Source organism: Myotis yumanensis, unplaced genomic scaffold, assembly GCF_028538775.1.
Source record: "Myotis yumanensis isolate MYYU_CA2020_CCGP unplaced genomic scaffold, mMyoYum1.0.hap1 SCAF_1, whole genome shotgun sequence".
Taxonomy (NCBI): Eukaryota; Metazoa; Chordata; class Mammalia; order Chiroptera; family Vespertilionidae; genus Myotis; species Myotis yumanensis.
In genome coordinates, this window is record NW_027223752.1 from 57,863,786 (window position 1) to 57,884,491 (window position 20,706).

At 41.9% G+C, this 20,706-nt stretch overlaps 1 protein-coding gene across 2 annotated transcripts in view; it reads right to left on the reverse strand.

Annotated features, from left to right (window-relative positions):
- Positions 1 to 20,706, reverse strand: part of MYZAP (myocardial zonula adherens protein) — an 87,910-nt gene that overhangs the window by 12,169 nt on the left and 55,035 nt on the right. For both annotated transcript variants that reach the window (XM_070421908.1, XM_070421919.1), the window contains one exon: positions 7,342 to 7,425. In XM_070421908.1, the coding sequence (XP_070278009.1) occupies positions 7,342 to 7,425 (84 nt within the window). The remainder of the gene's footprint in view (positions 1 to 7,341; positions 7,426 to 20,706) is intronic.

Consider the following 20,706-nt stretch of genomic DNA (forward strand, 5'->3'; position numbering starts at 1 on the left):
ACCCCTCTCAGCAACTGATAGGACAATTATGTCAAAAAAACAGGAAAATATAAATAATCTAAGCAATATTACTAACCACCTAAATCTAATTGATATTTATAGAACACACACAAAAACAGCAGGATACACTCTTTTCACAATATTTAACCGAGAGAAACCATATGTTGGGTCATAAAACAAGTCTCAATAAATTTAAAAGAATTAAAACCATACAAAGCATGTTCTCTGACCATAATGATTAAATTAGAAACCAAAAACTATAAGATATCTAAAAACAAACAAACAACAACAACAAAAAAAAAAACAACCACACACCCCTCAACTATTTCGAAGTTAAATAACACACTTCTAAATAATGCATAAGTCACAGAAGACTCTCAAAGAAAATTAGAACATATTTTGAACTGGATGATAATGAAAATACATACTATCTTAGCTTGTGGGATGGTAGCTGAGCAGAGCTTAGAGAGACATTTATAGCTTTAAAGGCTTATATTAAAAGAGAGGTCTATAACCAATGACCTAAGGTCCACCTCAAGAAGCTAGAAAATGAAGAGCAAAGTAATACCAAAATAATTAGAAGGGAGGGAATAATGAATATCAGAGCAAAACTCAATAAAATAGAAAACAGACAATAAAGGAAATCAATAAAACTAAAAGTCATTTTAATTTTTTTTTTAAATCAACAAAGTTGGTAACCCAATAGCTAGACTGATCAAAGAAGAGGAGGGCAGGGAAGGAGGGTGGCACAGATTATCAGTATCAAGAATTAAAGAGATACTGAAAGGAAACAGGTGGGTATCTAGGTGGGGGAAATCACCAATCCTTACACTCCATACAAAACACTAAAATGAATTCCAAAAGGATCACAGGTCTAAATTAAAAAGCAAAAACTATGACATTTTTAGAGGAAGTCATAGGAGAAAATTTCTGCAACCTTGTAGTAGACAAAGATTTCATAGGAGGCAAAAAGCATAACCTATAAAAAAAAGATAAATTGAATTTTATAAAAAATAAAAACCTAAACAAAAATACCTTCAAAATATATCCAGAAAGTGACAAAGCAAATGGAATGAGAAAAAATGTTCACAATACATTTATCTGATAAAGAGCTGGTATCCAGAGTATACAAAGTACACCTAACACAATAATAAAGGAAACTAAAGACTCAATAAAATAATGGGCAAAAGGTTTGAACAGACACCTTAAATATAGATATATAAATGGCCAATACGCATTTTAAAAGATGCTCAACATCCCTAGTGATCGCAAATAAAAATCACAGAGATACCACCACATAACCTCTAAAATGGCTAAATTAAAAAGACTGACAATACTCAGTCAGACTGAGGATGTGCAGAAACTGGAGCCCTCCAACTGCTGGTGGGAATAGAAAATGTTACAACCCCTTTACCAACCTGTTTGACAGTTTCTTTAAAAGTTAAACCTACATCTACAATGCAGTTATTTGACCTAGGAATTTACACAGGAGGAAAAAAACATGTCCACATAATGATTTGTACAGTAATGTTCATAGCAGCTTTCTTCAAAATAGCCCCAACTGGAAACAACGCAAATGTTTATCAACAAGTGAATGGATAAATACATTGTGCTATATTCATACCATGGACTGCCACCCTGCAATACATCTGAAATCATTATGCTGAGTGAAAGAAGCCAGACGCAAAAGAGTACATGCCATATGATTCCACTTACATAAAATGCAAACAGGTCAGAGTGACAAAAGTGTCCCCTCCTTGGGGAAAAAAAAGTGATTGCCTAGCAAGAAAGACTGACAAGGGAAACAGAGTAGCTGGCTGGGGAGTGATGGGAATGTTCTCTTTCTTGATTGTGGTGGTGGTTTCACAGGTATACATGACTGTCAAAACCCATCGCATTATACACTTCATTTTTGTAGTAAAGTATAATGACATATAACATATTAGTTCCAGATATACAGCATAATGATTCGATCTTTGTGTATATTGCTAAATGATCCCCACAGTAAGTCTAGTTAACATCCATCATTATGCACTTTAAATAGATGCAGTTTATTTACATAAATTAATATATAATAAGGTTGACGAGGGAAAAAGGAAAGATGGTGAGAGCCTGGACCTGGGTAGTACAAGGGAAGTTGTAAAGGGAGGGGCAGATTTAAGAACTACTTAAAAATAAAATGGACAGGACCCGACACAGGAAAACACAGACTGTCTGCTGCTCCCAGTCTTACGACTAAACTGGACCGACAAGAGCAGCTCAGACTGCCGCCTGGCCTGTGCGCTTAAGAGGTTGCTTTTAGGATCCAGGATCAAGTTCCAGGGTTTTCCTGCTTTCAAATACCACCACCTTGCGTTTAGATGTGAAATGCATACCATCCGGCGGCTCTGGAGGCTGGGTGTCTTCCAGGAAGGAAGGGCCTGGTATGGCACCTTTTGACAGTCTTTTGGAAATTATGTGACAAATGCGGGGCAGCCACCACCTCCCCCGACTCCCTCAGGCCCGGGAAACAAGCAGTGAGGCTGTAGCACACACACTAAACAGAACGTGTGTCCAATAAAGAGCGTGCATGGAGCCCTGATGCCTGGGGCTGCTGCCCACTGGTACACGCGGAAATTAACGAGTCCCAGGAATGCACAACAGACACGTGCAGAGGTTTATGGACCACACAGTACACATTAAATGCAGGATGGACCAAACCAAGACATTCGAATCCTTCCCTCTGACTTTTCAATGTAGCTGTACATGTAGGATTTCCAGCAGAAAAAAAATATATAAAATGGGATTTATGCAGAATTTCAGAAAGCTTACCAACCTAATGAAGATGTATGCTTGGAATTTTATTTTGAGAATATCTTTTATATCAAAAACAGGAAAGGGGATATTTCTTCTTCAAGAGGTAAGCAAATAAACATTTGTTTGGAAAAAGAATGGGCATATTTTTGTATCAGGAAGATTTGAATCAGTTGATGAAAATGCAGTCTAGTGGGGCTAGGCTAGACAAATTTTGGGGGATCTGGTTGGGGTGGGAATTGCATAAGCATCAATAAGTACAAATGATGAATTCAGGGACCAAAATTATCCATATTTCTCTATTTAAGAGAAGAAGGGGGAAGAAGACAGGAAGAGGAGGAGGAAGAAATATATATCAATGACACCTAGACAACAGAAGAAATAATAAACACATACACTTTTCTAATCACTTAGTATTAACTAATTTAATCTCTGTAACAACTCTGTGGAGAGGATGCCATACCAACAGAGGACTTCCATGTATAGATGAGCAAACCAAGGCACAGAGCAAAGTTAAGTAATGTGCTCAAGATCACATAAGTAGTAAGTGGCAGAGTTGAGATTTGAACTTAGGCAGTCTGGCTCCATCGTCTGCAATTGGGCCCTTAAAAGAAAGTAGCTACTTTATTAATAAGACAGAATATAGGAACTTATCAAATTTGTTTACCAAAACTTTTCAAAGAGACCTGAAACACCAACACCGGCAAAATTATGGTTTAAGGCATGGGGTGAAAAGTCACAGTATAAAAATTACTGGTATTAAGACTAGATCAGTGGTCGGCAAACTGCTGCTCGCGAGCCACATGCGGTTCTTTGGCCCCTTGAGTGTGGCTCTTCCTAAGCCTTAGGAGTACCCTAATTAAGTTAATAACAATGTACCTACCTATATAGGTTAAGTTTAAAAAATGTGGCTCTCAAAAGAAATTTCAATCGTTGTACTGTTGGTATTTGGCTCTGTTGACTAATGAGTTTGCCAACCACTGGACTAGATCAACATAAAAGACATTCTTAGTGCCCAACAGAACCCTGTATTGTAGAGCAATGTAATTAGATAAATTTGGAGAACATTGGTGTGACCTCATGATCTTAAAAAAATATCCATTTTCCCTAATCCTGTTACTAAAAAAATTGCCAGATAGTTATTCTTCAATGTAGTTCTCCACTGAAATGAAGCAGAGCTGCTTGGAGACACGCCAGTGTCCCACCCTGGGACAGGACAGAAACGAGGATGGGTCGGAACACCGTGGTGTTGCTGTGCAGCAAGAATGACTCCATAGTCAGGAACCCTACACCTGGGCAAAGAAGTTAAGGTAGGAGAACTCTCCCCAGCTGAGTGGCGGCAATTTGAGCAACAAAACAAGGAGGAGGAGGAAATAATTACTATGGAAACAAGAAGAGTCTGAGAAATGTCCTGTGTTCATAATGTAACTCAAAAGGGAAGTTAATATAAAATGTACAAAAATATAGTTTAAAAAAAAAAGAAGGGTGAATATAAGATGTGACAATTTGCATAGATTTTTAAAACTAAGTTAAGGTGGTATAGTTTCTTTTACAGAGTATCCTATATAATAAAAGGCTGATATGCAAATAGACCAAATGGTGGAACAACCGAACAACCCATCTCTATGACGTACACTGACCACCAAGGGGCGTGTGCGGAACATAGCGGGCATCAGCCAAGGCGGGATGGTGCAGCAGGTGAGCAGGGGTGCCAGACCAAGGTGGGTGCCAGTTGTTGGCGCCCAGTGCCAGTCCTGATCACTTGGCACCATCAGTGGCTGCCGGCCCCGATCACCCCTGAGGGCTTCTCTACTTCCCCGAGCTCTTGAGGGGTGATCATGGCAGCAGTCACCGCTCGCACCCACTGATGACACTGGTCCCACTTGCACCTGCTGCTGGTGCCGGCCCCAATCGCTCCGCACCATCAGAGGGTGCAAATGGGGCCGGCACCGTCCATGCATGGGAGCAGCAGCAGCGGGAGTAGGGCTGCCAGGAGACAGGGGAACGGGGCCACAGCGGGAGGGGCTGGGCAGGAGTGCAGAGGATGGGCCGAGACCCGCCCCTGTGCCCACCGCAGCCTTGCGGCCCACAATTCCTTTCAAGGTACACGAATTCGTGCACTGGGCCCCTAGCTCATTATATGTGTGCTTATAAAATTTCTGTGTTAAGTAGGAAAGAATAACAAAAGGAATTAATTGTAAGTCAGGTCGTCCCAGCACATCAGGGCCCATGGAAAGACTGGTTGGCCTTGGTAGTCATACAGCCAGGTAGAAAGGGGCAGCAATTCCATGGCTTTAGTGGTCACACACAATGAGCAAGGCAATAACAGTTAGCAGTGTGTCTGCAACACCCTGAGCTAGTCACACAGCCGAGAGAGGAAAACCAAGCACTCAGACTCACTCTCTCATGTCCCAGGAGATGAAACCTCTACATGGTCCAACTACATATGGTGGAATAGTAATAAGAAACATATTCATTTCCCATAATGCTAATGACCTGTCAATGCATCACCATGACAACGGGTCCTAAGTGTGAATCACCCTGAAACCACCTACTCCTGTGACCTAAGAATCGCCCACATCCTCTCTCCTTAGCTATTCAGAAAAGGATTCTCTCTCCTTTGGATCTGAGAGATAGCCCGGCCAGGGGAGGAGGAGGGGGAGGGCTGCTGGGCATTGTCTCTCCTGCCAGCATTTCCCTCTTCTCTCCTGTAACCACCCTCTCTCTAGACCATGAGCTTCCACTGCGACACTCACTCCCTGACTCTTGCTGGGCACGTGTGATCCCCTCACGGGAGCTGGTTTCAGAGGGCAGTCTTCACAACAGGAATGCCCATTCACAGGGCTGGAGCTGGACCCAGTGACTGCGGAGGAGACAGGGATGGCATGGGGCAAGTATCTATTGACACAGCTGTTAGGACACTGAGATTCCTGGGCCTCAAATCTGCTATCAGGGCCCCAGGGACACGAAGGGACTGCTGGTTGTGACTTTTGTAGGCAGTCCCTCCAAAACGGAGTAAATGAAGACCCAGCTCGCCACCCCAACAAACATACTGGTTAAGAGCTCAGGCTTTGAACCCAGGCTTACCCATCTCTTCCGTCACATTGGGCATGTTCCTTAATGCACCTAAACCTCAATTTCCCCTTCTATAAAATGGGGGAGAATATAATCTAACTCTCTGGGCATCTTCTCAATAAAGAAGAACAACACTAACAAGTTACAGGTTAACAAGTGCTCAGTACCTGCCAGGCACCCTCTATGCATCTCGCTGCACAGTCACACACACACACACACACACACACACACACACACACACGTAGATGCAGTTAACATTCGCATTTTATAAGAAACTTTCCCCAGCATCACCCAGCTAATAGGAACCAGAAGTCTGATCCCACTCAACGTCAATGTTATACAAAGGATATAGAAAGTAATTAACAGTGCCCAGTGAGTACAAGGTGCTTAATAAATGGCTCTTCTTTCCTGGCCCCTTACTTCATCCTCCCCTGGACTGTCCCGGAGGAAGGACTATAATAAAGAGTCAGACAAGGCGAGATTCATGGAGGTTCAGAAGGAAGAGGCTCAATGCCAAGCTCTTAATACATACTCTTCAGAGCAAATAAATTTTGGCTTCTCCTCCAGTTAATACCTAAGCCCTCCATTTTTTTTTCCCAACTCCATAATTTCCTTCTCTGGAACCTATACAAAATCCCAAAATGACTTTCAGAAAGTCAGCAATACTAAATAGCTTTAAAGTTGCAGGTGAAATGAAGTCACCGCTAAAACGTGGTGACTTGGTTTCCTAGAACATTGGATTGAGAGCCCATCTCTCCACCTGGCCCTGGTGTTACTGAGCTGGGTGATCCTGAGCAAAGCACCTGCCTTCCCTGTCTCTCCTCTTTAAAAATTGGTTAAGCCCTAGCTGATTTGGCTCAGTGGATAGAGCATCAGCCTGCGGACTGAAGGGTCCCGGGTTCGATTCCAGTCAAGGGCACATGCCTGGGCTGTGGGCTTAATCCCCAATAGGGGTTGTGCAGGAGGCAGCCAATCAATGATTCTCTCTCATCATTGATGTTTCTCTCTCTCTCTCCCTATCCCTTCCTCTCTGAAATCAATAAAAAGATGTTTTTTTTAAAAAAATAAAAGTTGGTTAATACAAAGATAACAATCCTGCTCTTGCCTTGTTTAGAGCTGCTGAGAGAATTGTGTGAGGAATGTATGCGAAAATACTTCGAAAATTATGAAGCACTATACAAGCATGGGCAGTGATCAGTATTATTCAAAAGCTTATCAGGCTTGCTAAGGAAATTCTTGAACAAGAAAAATTAGAGCCGAAATCAGAGGTGAGCGGCAGGCGGGGCTGAGGAGAGCCAGGTGGCAAAGAAAAACTAGCTGTCAGAGCTCATGTTCAGCGCTGGCAGTTAACCTTCAATCCGTTTTATAAGGCCAGGAAGTAGCCATATTTTTAATTAAGTGTCGACGGTAGGCTCAGCAACATAAAATGTAATGGCAGGGAAGACACACCAGCTTAAAGAAACAGCGTCTTACCTCTCCTTCTAAGAAAGATATCTTTTCTAAAAGCTGCAATATTAAGAGCTGCTTCTGTTGCACCTTTTTCTTTAATGATTCAATCTGGAAAGAAAACAAATTGAAGATTGTTAGTCAAAATTACAGAACTGTACAGGTTAATCCACTGGAAGAGATGCCTTTGGTTTTCATTTAAACAAGGCCTATCCATTGGTTCTGTGTGTTCCATGAACGGTACGAACATGAGAAGCTCCGTGAAAAGGGAATTCCGTGCCCAGGTAAGCCTGGGACATCAGGCGTGATTTTGGAGTCGCATGTCATTAGGTGTGTGTAACCTAACCTAGTCACACTGATTTTGCCGTGTAACCCTTATTACCATCCCACAGAACATGCTTTGGGAAATGCAGATACGACTCTACATAGAATAATTCCTCAGTTTAAATATATGAGGTTCCCAGCATGTCAAACATGCAGCTCTGTTATTCCTGTTAGTGCTTCCTATTTGCTCAACCAGGTGTCAAAAATTTTGGTCTGGGGAAAGGGCAACTGTCACTCAAACTGCTAATGAAGCTCAGAGGACTGGGGACTCCTGTGGCCTGGGGTGAGCGGGGAAGGCTCCCTAAAGAGATGGGCTTGAGCTGGGCTTTCACCTTTGCTTTTTGATACATATATTCTCTCGTGGACTCCTCTTTGCTCTTCTTTCACATATCATGTCTCCATAGACAAACCACAGATGCCCTAAAGCATGAGCCAGGTTACTGCGTACCAGGTCGTGACTCAAACTAGTGAGAATAGCGTGCAGGTTCATTAAGTAACTCATGATTTTGAAGAATGCACTAATTTTCAAACAATCTTTTATATTAAATTTGAACATTTGCAAAATTGTTTTTAAAGTCCCTCTCAATGCAAAATGACACAATTCCTATAAAAAGTACAAAAATATAATTGCATCTACCGTTTGACTCAACAATTCGATTTCTTTCTTTTTTGTTAATCCTCACTGAGGATATTTTTTCCATTGATTTTTAGAGAGAGTGGGAGGGAAAGAAGGAGGGGGGCGGGAGGGAGGGAGGGAGGGAGTGGGGAGAGAGAGAGAGAGAGAGAGAGAGAGAGAGAGAAACACTGATGTGAGAGAAACACTTGGATTGGTTGCCTCCCACACACACCCAAACAGGGGCCTGGGATCAAACTTGCAACCCAGGTATGTGCCCTTGACCAGAATTGAACCTGTGACCCTTCCATGTGTGGTCCAACACTCTAACCACGGAACACACCAGCCAGGGCAGCAATTCCATTTCTAAAAATAGATTTTGAAGACATATTGGCCAAAATATGAAATGACTTAAACAGGATTTTGTTTTTTTAGAAAACAAAACTCTATCAATAAGTGGCTGGTTAAATAAACCATGGTGCATCTTAGCACTGGATGTCTATCTAACCTTCGAGAAAAATGAAGATCTCTAAAACATTGATCTGGTGTATTATAAGGAATACTTGGTCCGCTAGCATTGGTGTAAAATAGGTGAGGATATATGAATGCATACATATTTGCAAAAAGACATACTGCAAAGATAAAAACAAATCTGAATTATTAAAAAATAGTTGCTGTAGGGAAGGGGAGAAAATTAGATAGAGGACTCAGAAGAAAGACTTTTCTGATAAAACTATATTACATAGGTTTAATTTTGAAAGCATATTTTACAGATGCAAAAAATAAAACTACACCAAAATGGACAAAATAAGTGAACCCTAAAACCTGAAAACGAACTGAAATAAAGGAACTTAACTGTATATTAAATTGGTGAAAATAATTAATTCAAGCATTTTAACAAGATAATTTGACTATATTTTTTAGTGAAATGTATTCTAAAGATAAACAGAATTGCAAAAAAAAATCTCTCATTCACTAGGAAAATTGTTAGTAGTAATATCAGTATTGTTATTTTTAAATTAATATATTGTTAAACATCCTATATAATAAAGAGCTATAAAATAAAGAGCTAATATGCTAGTTAGACTGAACAGCAGAATGATTGTCCGGACAACCTTCCAGACGAAGTCGAGGCTGCGAGGGCTAAGCCTCTTGCACAAATTTCGTGCATCAGGCTGCCAGTATTTTATATTTGGAATCAAGACTTTTAGTGTAAGAGAAAGAAATACAAGTATGAAATCAAAGAAGTAAAAAGAGTTTTATTAAATTTGAAATAAAAATATCAGTAGGAACACATAATCTTTTATTTTCTTTTGTTAAATATGCATTTCCTAACTTTTTCCATGGAGAAAACTTAGAAACAATAACAATAAACACATAATATATGCAGATTGTGGTCTTTAAATACCATTCCTCACCAAAAAGACACAGGACATCTTGAAGGAATGGCCCTCTTCACAGGGCAAAAATATATTAAATGAGCCCAAACACCTTGTTATGCTTGAAAACAAGGACATGAAAGGTTTTCCCTGGGCCAAGGTTGGGACAATTTGAGCATCAAAATGAATAATGAATGGAATTGAATGGAATATATATATATTTTTTTAAGAGAAAGATGCAAATTGACCATACCTTCACGACGCCCACCAGCCAATCAGGAGTGAGTATGCAAATTAACCCAACAAAGCTGGGTTAATTTGCGTACACAGGCGCCAAGCAGTGTTCCACACTGCCCCAGCCACTCTGGGCCTCTGGGCAGCGTGGGAAGGTGGAAAGGCAGCTCCAGGCCGGAGTGAAGGTGGTGCCAGCAGCCAGGGGAAGGAAGGCCCATTCTTGCACGAAATCTTCGAGCATTGGGATATATATACATATATATATATATATATATATATATATATATATATATATTATGATTCTTCAGAAACAAAACAGCAACTACTCATTGGACACCATTGGAAGTGAAAGGGCACACACCCTTATTTACAAACTTGGCAATTTAGAGGAAAGAATAAAGCATTTATCCTGCCTTTCTTATACAAACTGCATTTTGAGATGACTAAAAAGTCCTAGTCTATGAGGGGAAAAGGTGTGCTTTTCAGAAGAATTCCAGTTAATAAATGGGTTAAAAATAATAAATTTAAAAAAAAACACAGAAAAAGAATAAATGAGAAAATCACCATTGTGTAATCCCCATGAAACAACTGACTCGAGCAACCACCATGAACAGATGAAAGTGTGAGGGGCAAAGCTGATGAGGAACTTTACAACTGCTTCAGGCTGTCACCATCTGAATCCATGATCAACCTTGGCATCATTAAAAGTGGGACAACCACACACTGTGTGTTCTAAAATGATGCAAAATGAATCACAGAGCACCACTGTGAAGTATTCTTACCTCCCCTCACACACAAGAAGTTGAAACTGAATCTAGGAGAGCTTCTAGAGCAAATAAGGAAAGAAAAAGACAAATCCAGAATGTGGGAACCTTTATAGGACAACCAACTCCATGTCCCTGGTGGGGGTGCAACTCCATGTCCCTGGTGGGGGTGAAACTGGCAGCGGGGGAGGGGGGTTAGGGGTAAAAGGAGGGCAGCAGGCTGTAGATGAAAACACTTTAGAAACATAACAACCAAATGTAATGGACCTTCTCTGTGTGCTGATTGGAACAAAGCATCAGTAAAAGACATTTTAAAGATATTTCAAAAAATATTATCACACAAAAAAATATTATCACAGATTGGTTTATTCAATGATACCCAGGAATTATCATTAATTTTGTTAAGTGTGACGATGGTATTATGATTATATAAGAAAAAGTCCACATGTTTTAGAGATGCATGGTGAAGTATATAAGAAACATATGCAGAATGTCTGGGATTTGCTTTAAAATAATTACATGAAGGGGGGGAGGAAAAGAAGAGACAAATAAAGCAAATACAGCCACATTTTACTATTTGTTGAATGTGGGCAGTGAGTCTAGAGAACTTCATTGATTATTCTCTGTCCTAAGTGCATTTGACATTTTCATTATAAAATATTGTAAATTCCACCCAGTGTCAAGAAATATAAACCTCCATGAAAGCAAACCTTACAAAATAGAATATACGAAACACACTTAAGAAAAATGTTCAATGTTGATCATAACTAAAGAACTTAACAATTTCAAACAGTAATGAGGTACCCTTGAATACCTATTAAATTTGCTCCAAACTACTGACTAAAGAAATCAGTGTTGGAAGGGGTGGGAGAGACAGCTACTCTCATGTGTTGCAGGTGGCATTGTAAATTAGAATGACCCTTTGGGCAATTTAGCAATAAATATTAAGAGCCATAAAGCTGTTCATACCCTTTGACCCACTAATCCCACTCCTGGGAATTTATCCTAAGGATATAACTCAGATGTAGGAAAAAAAGTTATAAATACAAAGATGTTCTTGCTCCTATTACTTACAATAGAGAAAATGGAAATAACCTTAATGTCCAGCACTAACGGAACGGGTAATAAATTACGGGATATCAACTGAACGGAATATATTACACCACCACGAAAAACAAATATATTGCAAAATGGGAACGTGTTTATCAAAAGCCCAGAGGGGGAGAAAAACAAAAGTCTGCAACGACGAAAGTAAAAGCTGGAAGAGAAGTTAGATAAACTAAATTAGTCTGGGGTTGGGGTAGGATTATGGGCAAAACAAAAAAGTTATATTGTTTATATTTCCTTCAATGTTTGTAGGAAAATTTTTCAAAAATCATCCTTATAATAGTGTTCCTTTTTCATTCCTTCCTTTAGAGTTTAAGGTTTTTAAAAGTTGACTTTTCAAATCTTAAATGATAGGTAAAATGGGCCCTGAAATGAACTAAAATGTTCCAGGAAGGTCAGAGGTGATATGTCATCAAATAACATAAAATAACATAGAGTGTAACTTCACACACACACACACGTTTCACTGTCTCTGAAGTAATCAGAGGGGTTTGTGAGTCAAGAGAAGCAAGAGGTACGGTAAGGGCACCCTAATGAACAGCTCGTGGGAGCATTTTCATTTAAAAAAGGAAATGAACACAAGGCAAGATGTCATCTGCAGAGAGCTGAGGGGAGAATTCTGAGCATTCCGAGGGGCAAGAGGGTTGGTTCTAAAGAGGCCCCTGGTTCTCGGGAGAAAGGACAGGCTGCGGGGAGGATTTGGGGTGCTCAAGCTTCTGCCCAAGCTCATAAGCGATGTGCCCTTGTGCTGGATGAGAGCTGTGCGTGCACATGTCCTTTCAGCCTTGAGCATTTCTTACAGAAGCATCTTGTACAGTATCTTCGGTGACCAGGGTCTGCTTGTTCAGATTAGGAAAGAAGGGCAGTAAGACTGGCAGGCAGGGCGTGGCTGGCCCCTTCTGCCCTACGGGTGCCAACTGTGAATCCCTGCTTAGTCTGCCCTGGAGCCTGCCCCTTGGAGCACATCCCAGGCCCTCTCCCAAGTGAGAAGGTAACCCTTCTAAAATAAGCTGACTTGCATGCTTCCGGGTCTGATAACATAACAACTGACTTCCAAATATGGCTCTTTAGCCACAACGGCTAAATCACACCTTTGTGTGGAAAACGGTGTTGTTTTTGACTGCCCACTTCAAAGAGCTTTGAAATATTGTCTCACAAAGCACCTAGCATACCGTAAACCCTCAAAACATTAGCTACTACTACCGCATTACTGCAATTTCTCCCTCTTAGACTGTGAGCTCCTTGAGAGTAAAGACCTTGGTCACCTTTACATTCCCAGACAGTGAATGAATGAATCAATGAATCCATCCACCCATCTCTGAACAATCCATCCCTAGACTTCTGGGGAGGAACTGTCTGAAACAGATTCTTGGAGAACTTGATGAACCCAGGTGAGCATGTTCCCAAAAGAACCTCTCAAAATCAGGGGCCGCTCAAAATCCAGGGTGCTGTGCATCTTGTAAGTGAAATCCATGTGGTACCTTTGCCCTCACTTTTTGACATGCTTAAGCTTACAAATTTGACCTTCAACAGGTTTATGTGCCCTCGTGGAGAAGCATTCAGGTCCACCTGTCACGAGGTGGCGGTAAATGACCCAGGTTACCAGGCTCTAATCAGGGCATCGGGAAATGAGAAATGAGAAGCACTCGCCTTCCAGACCTCACCTACTTTATCTATACCAGGAGGTAATCTTATTGCAATAGTTACATTGAAATATACAGTTGTAGACCCCCCGATAGAACAAAGGAAAAAAAACCATCTTGGTAGAATCTGGAACCTTTTAACAGATGTTAATAGAATCTTTTCTAATTTTTGTCTTCATGAGCATGGTTTTTGGTAACTCAACCTGAATGTATGTCTTGCTGTCTAATTGCTCATGCAGGATATTAGTTCTCTGAGACTATAGGCCAGTTTGATATTTAAGGAGGAGAGGAGGTCTTCAAATTTCTTAGGACTGATAACAGCTTTTCTTCACATTGGTCACAATTGAGTGGCCTGCATAGGTGATCTGAGTTAAGCATCCCCTCTTATCCACAGCCACACCCTGGAATCACCTGGGCGGAGCTTTTACAGAAAAACCAACTTCTAGGCTCTACCCTCAGAGATGCTGAATATCACTCTCCTCCTTAAAAACCCACCCAAGCGTCTAATATTCAAACTTCCTAGCAAGGCATCAAGCCCTCTGCTGTGGTCCCACTATTTCTCCCCAGTTTCGTTTCTTGCCTGTCCTGTCTCACAATGAATCCTACAGAAAAGCCACTCCATCCTCAACACTTCATGGACACAGAATGGTCCTACCTCCCTCCCTCTGCATGGGCTGGTACCACACTCCCTCCCCTACCCCACCAGGAAACCTCCCTCTGTCATGAAGAACTCAACAGTCACCTCTCACCTGTCTTACCAAGTTCTCAGGCTGGCCTTGTGTCCCCTCTTCTGTTCTCCCTCAGCCCTCCCAGCAAACCCTTCAGGACAATCACTGCCATTTACCATCCTTTACTCACATCTTGCCCTTGCACGAGACAGCAAACCCACCTGGCACAAATGTCCAGTGTATCAATTATCTTATAGGAAAGAGCAGTTCTCTGAGGAGATGAAATCACCCTTATCAATCCACCCGTCTTTATAAACTGCTTTGGAAATAGATTGCTAGTGAAAGGATTCCTCCTAATTTGTTTCAAAAAGAGCTGATGTGTCTGTCAACCAGATCAAAATGAAATTGTACAAAAATTGAGTGAAGCCCTGTTATGTATGGATCCATACAACCCTGGAGGTTGCAAGGCTTCTCAGCTTCCTGGAGGTTTTTTCCATTAGTAACAGATGCGAAGGACACAGGTTGTTTTGTGTTAGGACAACAGAACGTGATGCAGGCCTGTAATTAGAACTGTGAGAATGGCACCCAATTGTGCAAGACTCGTGAAACATAACCCAATACTGAGGTGGGGGATGTGGACAGAAATGAAGAAATACAAGAAATAGCAGCAGCAAATAAGTATTAAATGCTAGATAGCACTTGATATGGTTTTTAAAGAAATTGTGCCTGGGATGCTTCCTCTTACCAGCTGGTGACTGATAACATGCACGTATCTGAAAAATGCCTTACATCACACAGGAAACGCACTGAATGGAGTACGATACTAGGAGTTATGTTATTTTTTTGTTGTTTGTTTGTTTACTAATAAGTTTATGATATTGTTCATTTTCTTTGGAATTTGTTTTATTTCGTTTTCATTCTAATTTTTAAAAAATATTTATTGAATTTATTGAGGTGATATTGGTTAATAAAATTATATAGGTTCCAGGTGCACAATTCTACATCGTATCATCTGCATATTGTATTGTGTATTCACCACCCCAAGTCCTCTCCTATCACCACTTATCCTCCCTTTACCCTCTTCTGCCGTTTTCATTCTAATTTTAGGAAAAGCCCACAGGTGCTTTTATTCGAAACCAGGGTATGAGGGCGGTGTGTGGTGGTAGGAAGTTCCCAGCCTCTATCAGCAACACTCCTGCCTTTTCACTCCTTCCCCTGGACCCTCACCTAGACACACTTCCTGCTTTAAACCGCGCTGATAAAGAAACAAATCCTTTTCCCACTGCTAGACACATCAAAGCAGAAGTGCCAACCGAAGCTTCTCATCAGAATGAGATCATCAGGGTTCTGAATTCTGGGTCAGAGTAAAGCAATAGGACACTTTCTGGTGAGTCCCTGTAGACTTTTCACAGGACATTATAAGCTGTGAGATGACTTGAAAATTTCACAAGAAAATAACTCGATGATCCCCATTATTGTTTCAAAACGCCTAGAGGTCCTGTGAACCAGGGAACTGACCCAGGGCAGGGATGGGCCGGGACTGGCAGGAACCTTCCAGAGCTCACTCAGGCTTCAGCGCCACCTCCCTCGGCTTCCTCTTGTCCTGACAGGGCCTCGTTTTCAACCCAAACCCCTTGTGATCTGGCAAAGGGTTGTCTCCATTTCCCTCAACAAAACAGGAAGCACGCGGGACCCTCCTCCACCCTCCATGAAAAATGGGGATAGCCCGCATTTTACACTCTTTCTCCTGAAAAGGTATGTGTGTTTTTAAATTTTTCCTACAGTTCCTCCTAATTCTATTTTACAAGTCTTGTGACATTGTCATTTCACAGTAATGCGTTTTAAAGTGCATCCTCCTCCATAAAAACGACCGCAGTAAGAATTTTAAAAATAATAAAGTTACCCTCCTTCCCTGAGAAATAACAATAAAGCAGAGAGAAATACGGCACCGCCGGAATCCAGCCGGCACTAATGCAGCCTGAAAGGACAGTTTTGAAAGGACAAGGAAAATGGTACATTATCTCATTTCGGGGGGAGTGAAGGAAATGAATTAAGGCCACAACAAAATGAAACTGAAAAATTGCTAAATGAAGCTCTGAGTGGGGAAAATGAAAAATCAATGAAGGGACGGAGGCAAAAAGGTACATTTTTCATCTTCATGAGCTTGATTGGGTTTGCAGAAATTCATTTTCAATTAATGTGTCTTGTGGCATTCAGCCAGGCTGGATATGAACAGGGCACATATTTTAATCAATTTTTTTCTATTAAGTTTGAAGTTATATATAATAATAGAACTATACCATTCAAAAGGATCAGTTGAAACTGGCTTCCGAGGTAAAATAATCTGATTTGGTTTGATTTCTATCTTATATTAACGATAACTCAACTTCTCTTGGAGAAGAGAGACCCGAGTCTCCTGGCGCCTGAACGTGACTGGGCTGTGTACACATCCGGGAAGGATGAGTACACTGGCCCTGCCACCTGCATGCATTCACGGGGACGGAAGAAAGAGGGGTGCACTGGGCTAGCTCATTATTCTCGGAAACAACCCGAAGAGCAGTCATCCCCAAAGAGGAGGAAACTGTGGTTCCTACAGTCGCATCATCGCTCGTCCCTCAACAGTCCCCTGTGATCACCTCTGCGGTGGACCCAGCGTCAGGTGCTGAGCGAGGAAGACTTGTCTCTACCTTCACAGAGAAAACATCCCAGGGAGGAAGGCAGGCAGTAAATGGAGAAAGAAATGCAAACGTGAGTGCAATAAAGCGAGCAGGCAGAGGGATGTTTGGTATCCCCCCGAATATGGAATGCACCTGCCGGCTGCAGATGGGGAGAGGAAAAGGTTCAGACCACAGGGCTAACGACCCGCTCACCCCAGCTTGCAGGGACTTTCCAGGCTTTAGCACTGGGATTCTCACGTGTCAGGAACTTCTCGGCCGCAGGCCAATCAGCACAGTGGTCACCCTGGAGCTTGAAGCTGGCAGGCCTGAGATCCAAACCCACATCCTCTGAAGGCAGGGCTCTTTCATTCACACCACACTGATGTCCAGAGGTTCGCCTCCATCCTCTCTGGGTGACAACCTATCGCTGTGATGCTGCCCAGAAAGGAGGTAAAGCTGGGAAGAAATTCTGGGGCCCTAAGTCTTGAAGTCTGTTCTTTCTCTTCTGTGACTTTAGAGGAGGAAGGTGGGATGGAGAAGAGAGTGCTCTAAGCGTCTCTGTCCCTGTGCTTTCCTCGGAAGATGCAGGATCAGGGGCAAAAGACCACACACTGACCAGGAATATCCAGGGGAAGAATCCCTGGAGATAAATGCAATGAGATATGTACATGGAAGTACCCAGCTCCACACCTGGCACAAAGCTGGAGCTAAAAACTAAAAGTTGCTCAGAAAGCCAAGAGGCATATGAAAAAATGCTCAAAGTCACTAATCATCTGAGAGATGCAAATCAAAACGACAATGAGATATCACCTCACACCTGTCAGAACGGAGGGTGGGTGGGAAGAGATCAACCAGTGAACTTATATGAATATATGCATAACCCATGTACACAGACAATGGGGTGGTGAAGGCCTGGGGGAGGGGGACAGGAGCAGGCTGGAAGAGATTAATGAGGGGAAAAGGAGGACCTATGTAATACTTTCGACAATAAAGATTTAAAAAATAAAATAAAAGTTCCTAAAGTTCGAGGGCCCTGAATATGGGCCCTCACCTGCACTAGCTTCCCTCCCTGCTCCCCCCGCCCCCCCCGCAATGGCCCAGCACACCCTAAAGAGCCATCAGGAATTGAGAGTAGAGCAATAAAGGACACCCTCTTGGCTTGGTGCTGATAACCCACCACAACTGGCCTAACCCACATTTCCAGCCTCTTCATTGGGATTCCCTCCCACAGTCCAAACTAGATTAGTGCTCCCTGAACTCACCCCGCACTTACTGATCTCCATGTTTTCGGTTTTTGTTTATTCCATATCTTGTCTGGCAAGTCCTTTTCCACCCACTCAATCCCAGCCTGGAAATTTCCAATCCATCCTGCAAGACTGGGTCAAATATCGCCTCCTCCCTACCGACTCCCGCCCACGCTGGGATTAGTGAGCGCGCATTCTGCCAGTCCCTCCTCAGCCACCTCTGGAGCAGGTGCTGTTCCATCATTTCCATTTTGTCGAGAAGCAAACAGTGTTGGAAAGAATGAGTAACTCACTAAAGAAATAAAGCCCACCCAGGAACAGAAGCAGGACACAAACTCAGACTTCATTTATTACTCGACGTCTGTGAGCTGAACTACCGTTGTCTCCGGGTCCTGTGCCTCGGCACCCGGATCATACCCCTGCGTACGACATCACATTCTGCCTTGAGTTCTCATAGGTTTTAATGTCAACCAGAAAGCCCTTTGAGGGCACAATCGGACCTGGCTCATCACCCGCATCCCCACTCCTGACCCTGAGGACTGGGTTTCCCCGCAGACTTTAGCACAAGGGCAGGAGTGCAGGAATATTTTTTAATGTATATTTTTTATTGATTTCAGAGAGGAAGGGAGAGGGAGCGAGAGGTAGAAACATCAATGATTGGCTGCCTCCTGCAAGCCCCACACTGGGGATCGAGTTCACAACCCAGGCCCTGCCCGGGTATTAAACCGTGACCTCCTAGTTCATAGCTCGACGCTCAACCACTGAGCCACGCCGGCTGGGCGAGAACAGAAATGTTTAAAGACAGTGGCACAAGGGAAACATCTCCAATGATAGAGGTGGCATGAAAAAAAATCAGTGGGGCAAGGATGGGCCATCCAGTTAATGCTGTTAGAGAAACAAGCTTTCCATGATCTCCCACTCCCCCCGCCCCCCCAAAATGGATCCCTATTCATATCACATATACAAGAAATAAATTCCACATGATTATTATTTATTTGTTCAATAAATATTTATTGAGCTTCTCCTCTAGGGCAGTGACTATTTCAGGTTTAGAGATACAGCTATGAACAAAACAGTCAAAGCCACTGCCCTCGGGGAGCTTACATTCTAGTGGAGGGAAAGACAACAAATAAATAAACAAAACAGGTAGGTGTAGGACGTATTACAACATAATAGGATAGACAGGTCTGGAGAAAAAGGAAGAGAAGGTATGAGTGGGTGGGTGGGGGGTGTAATTAAAGACCGAGAGATAAAAACAGACCTCTAAAACTATTATAAAAATATCCTATGACAAACAAACAGACACACGTAGCACAGCACAAAAAATCAGTAACTTTATACCAAAATTAAAAACATGTATGTTACACCAGACACCATAAACAAGCAAAACACACTGACTGGGAGAAGATAATGGCATCAAAATGTTTTTTGATAAATGATGAATATTGATAGTACTCAGAGTTCCTACAAATCAAGAGGGAAAAAAGATAAACAACCAAAGAGAAAAATAAACAAAGATATGAACAGCCAACTCACAGACAAGAAGCCTGAATGGTCAATAAGCCTGTGAAGACACTCAACCTCGCCAGTCGCAATGAGTAGTAATCAGGCTGATGCAATTAAAACCCAAACAAAGAGATACTATTTCACAAATGGCAAAAATTACAGTCCAACAGTGCCAGGAGGTGTGAGGGTGTGGAGAAATCCACCTTCACATACGTGACGGGCGGAAGTGTATGTCTGCTTTGGAGATCCATGGGCAGTACCCGGCAAAGGTGAAATTGTGCCAACCCCAGGCCCTGGCAATTCCTCCTCTAAGTACACTCCCCAATTGGAGAAGCACAGAGACATGTTTGGCATTGTTTGTAAAAAAATAAAAATTTGGAAAAATGCTTCAAGTCTATCGTTAGGATACAGTATCCTATATTTACATAGTGGAATATTAGAGAGCCATTAAAATGAATAACTTAGGTTTATATGTAACAGCATCAGAAACAAAATTGGGAAAAGAACTTGCAAAATATATACAATAAATTTTACTTATTTATATATTATAAATAAAAATGTACATACATCTTTTATCAATAAACTAAGCTATATGCTGATAATAGACACATATATAGGTAGTAAAAGCATTGACACATGGTCTGCATAGAGACCAAATTGCCTCTGAGGAGGGAGGGAGGGGGGAGAAGGAAAAAGATCAGAACTGGAGAGGGATAAAAAGAAAAACTCCCTTTTGTACTGTTTTCTTTTATTTAGAAAAATCTGAAATATATGCCAAAATGTTAACATTGTCAATTCTAGAGGAGAGTACCAGGGTTTTTGTTTTAATAATTCTCTGTAATTTTCTGCATTTAAAATTTTCCCCCCAGTTAAAAAAATAGAAGAAGCAAAGAATGAATGCTAGTTTTGGAGTCAATGAACCCGACACCAACATCTTTTGCTAAGAGATAGATGGCTACTTATTTTTTAAGACACTAAGTCTCAGTTTCTTATGCCAAAAAAAATTGGGCTAATAATACCTTCCCTAGAGGTTTAGTGTGTGTGGGACTGTGTGTGGGACTGTGAGGTCTACACGCATAGCCTTGAAACCTGAGAAACACCCAGTAGGTGGTAGCCACTTGGACAGGAGCAGAGCCTCACACACTCTCTATGGGAAGATCGTGGGCACCTGGTCTCTAAGAAACATTGCAGAGCCAACTAGAAACAATCTCAACAAAGAGAAAATGGGTTCAGTGACATTGACAAAGAAAAGA